The 1,669-nt window shown below is 35.7% G+C and overlaps 1 protein-coding gene across 2 annotated transcripts in view; it reads right to left on the minus strand.

The window, feature by feature from the left end:
- Window positions 1–1,669, minus strand: part of LOC107697531 (molybdenum cofactor biosynthesis protein 1-like) — a 14,450-nt gene that overhangs the window by 8,675 nt on the left and 4,106 nt on the right. For both annotated transcript variants that reach the window (XM_016498329.1, XM_016498330.1), the window contains exons 2-3: window positions 1,257–1,395; window positions 326–493 (exon numbers count right to left, since the gene is read on the minus strand). In XM_016498329.1, coding sequence (XP_016353815.1) covers window positions 326–493; window positions 1,257–1,395 — 307 coding nt within the window. The remainder of the gene's footprint in view (window positions 1–325; window positions 494–1,256; window positions 1,396–1,669) is intronic.

The following is a 1,669-nucleotide window of genomic DNA, read 5'->3' on the forward strand; positions in this document are numbered from 1 at the left end:
ATGCGGCTTGTGCGCGCGCTTCAGGTGTGAGTCAGACAGCAAGACGAGACGGCAAAGAGTTGTTTTCTTATTGAAAACTTATTGCACTTAACTCTTTTTAACGTCAAGCAATTCTCTGCTATATGCGTCGATCTAAAACTTTGACCTTTTGCAACGTTTTGATTTAAGTAGCCTATTATTAAAATGATTCAGATATCGCACGCCGTTATACGATATTTACATTTGCGATATTTCGATAATTTCGATATATCGTGCAGCCCTAATCACTACTATGTTATGATTCAAAGTAACAAGCATTTACAAAACTAACAAAAGGTGAAGTTACCTATTATATGCAGAACATCTGGGCGAATGAGAGGTTCTCCTCCAGTCAGTCGAATCTTGTTAACCCCCTCTCGCACAAAGAGTCTGGCTAACATCAACAACTCCTCTGCTGTTAAGAGATGCGAGCGAGGGGTGAGCGTTACCCCCTCCTGTGGCATACAGTACTGACCTGAGAAATAGAAGACGCTTCATTAAAAATCATTATTGATAAATTATTGTCATGCCTTTAACAATGACAAACAAAGAGTAAAAGAAGCATGCATATACAACTTTATTTTATTTTTTTTTTACTTTTATTAATATTAACCTTTGGATCAAACTAATATTCATTAGGTAAAGGTGTTTTGATGTTAAAACTATTTAAGGCTATGTGTTACACTGGTTCTACCCATGAATACCCCTTACCTGTGGTAAAGTCACTGTACAATGTACAACCTCTTGTGGCTTATTGCTGCAGTCAATAAAACCATTATTATAGTAGGATGTTTTTATTGCTAATCAGGAATACCTTTTATTACTAATTAGTAGAGCTTCATTTGGACTGGTAGTATTGGTAAAAGAAGCATGCATATACAACTTTATTTTATTTATTTTTTTACTTTTATTAATATTAACCTTTGGATCAAACTAATATTCATCAGGTAAAGGTGTTTTGATGTTAAAACTATTTAAGGCTATGTGTTACACTGGTTCTACCCATGAATACCCCTTACCTGTGGTAAAGTCACTGTACAATGTACAACCTCTTGTGGCTTATTGCTGCAGTCAATAAAACCATTATTATAGTAGGATGTTTTTATTGCTAATCAGGAATACCTTTTATTACTAATTAGTAGAGCTTCATTTGGACTGGTAGTATTGAACAAGTCAGTGCTAACAGACAAGAGAAGCCAATGTCTTTTTACAACGCATACAGTATGTGAGAGACTTACAGCGGAGGTTACATTTCTCAGTGAGAGAAATGCGAAGGTAATTATGCCTGCGTTCAAAGGAGTCCGTAAGGAATGCTGAGAAAGGCAGGACATCCTTCAGGACTCGCCTATGACTACCTGGAACCACAAGCTCTCCGACCTGCAGAGAACAACAAATATAACATGATAGGGATGACAAACACAAAACTCACGGTTCGGATCATATTATGGTTTTTGAGTCACAGATCGGATTGTTTTTTCGGATCAGCGAGAATTTTTTTTTTTTTTAAATGTTTAATGTAATTTGCTTTCCATTTATTACTTAAAGCTAAGTACTTCTTCGATACCAAACATTTAATCAAACTAGGGCTGGACGATATGGCCAAAATTTATATCACGATATATTTCTTAATTTCGGTCGATACGATATAATT

This window comes from Sinocyclocheilus anshuiensis, unplaced genomic scaffold, assembly GCF_001515605.1.
Source record: "Sinocyclocheilus anshuiensis isolate Anshui unplaced genomic scaffold, SAMN03320099.WGS_v1.1 scaffold1534, whole genome shotgun sequence".
In the NCBI taxonomy this organism is placed as follows: Eukaryota; Metazoa; Chordata; class Actinopteri; order Cypriniformes; family Cyprinidae; genus Sinocyclocheilus; species Sinocyclocheilus anshuiensis.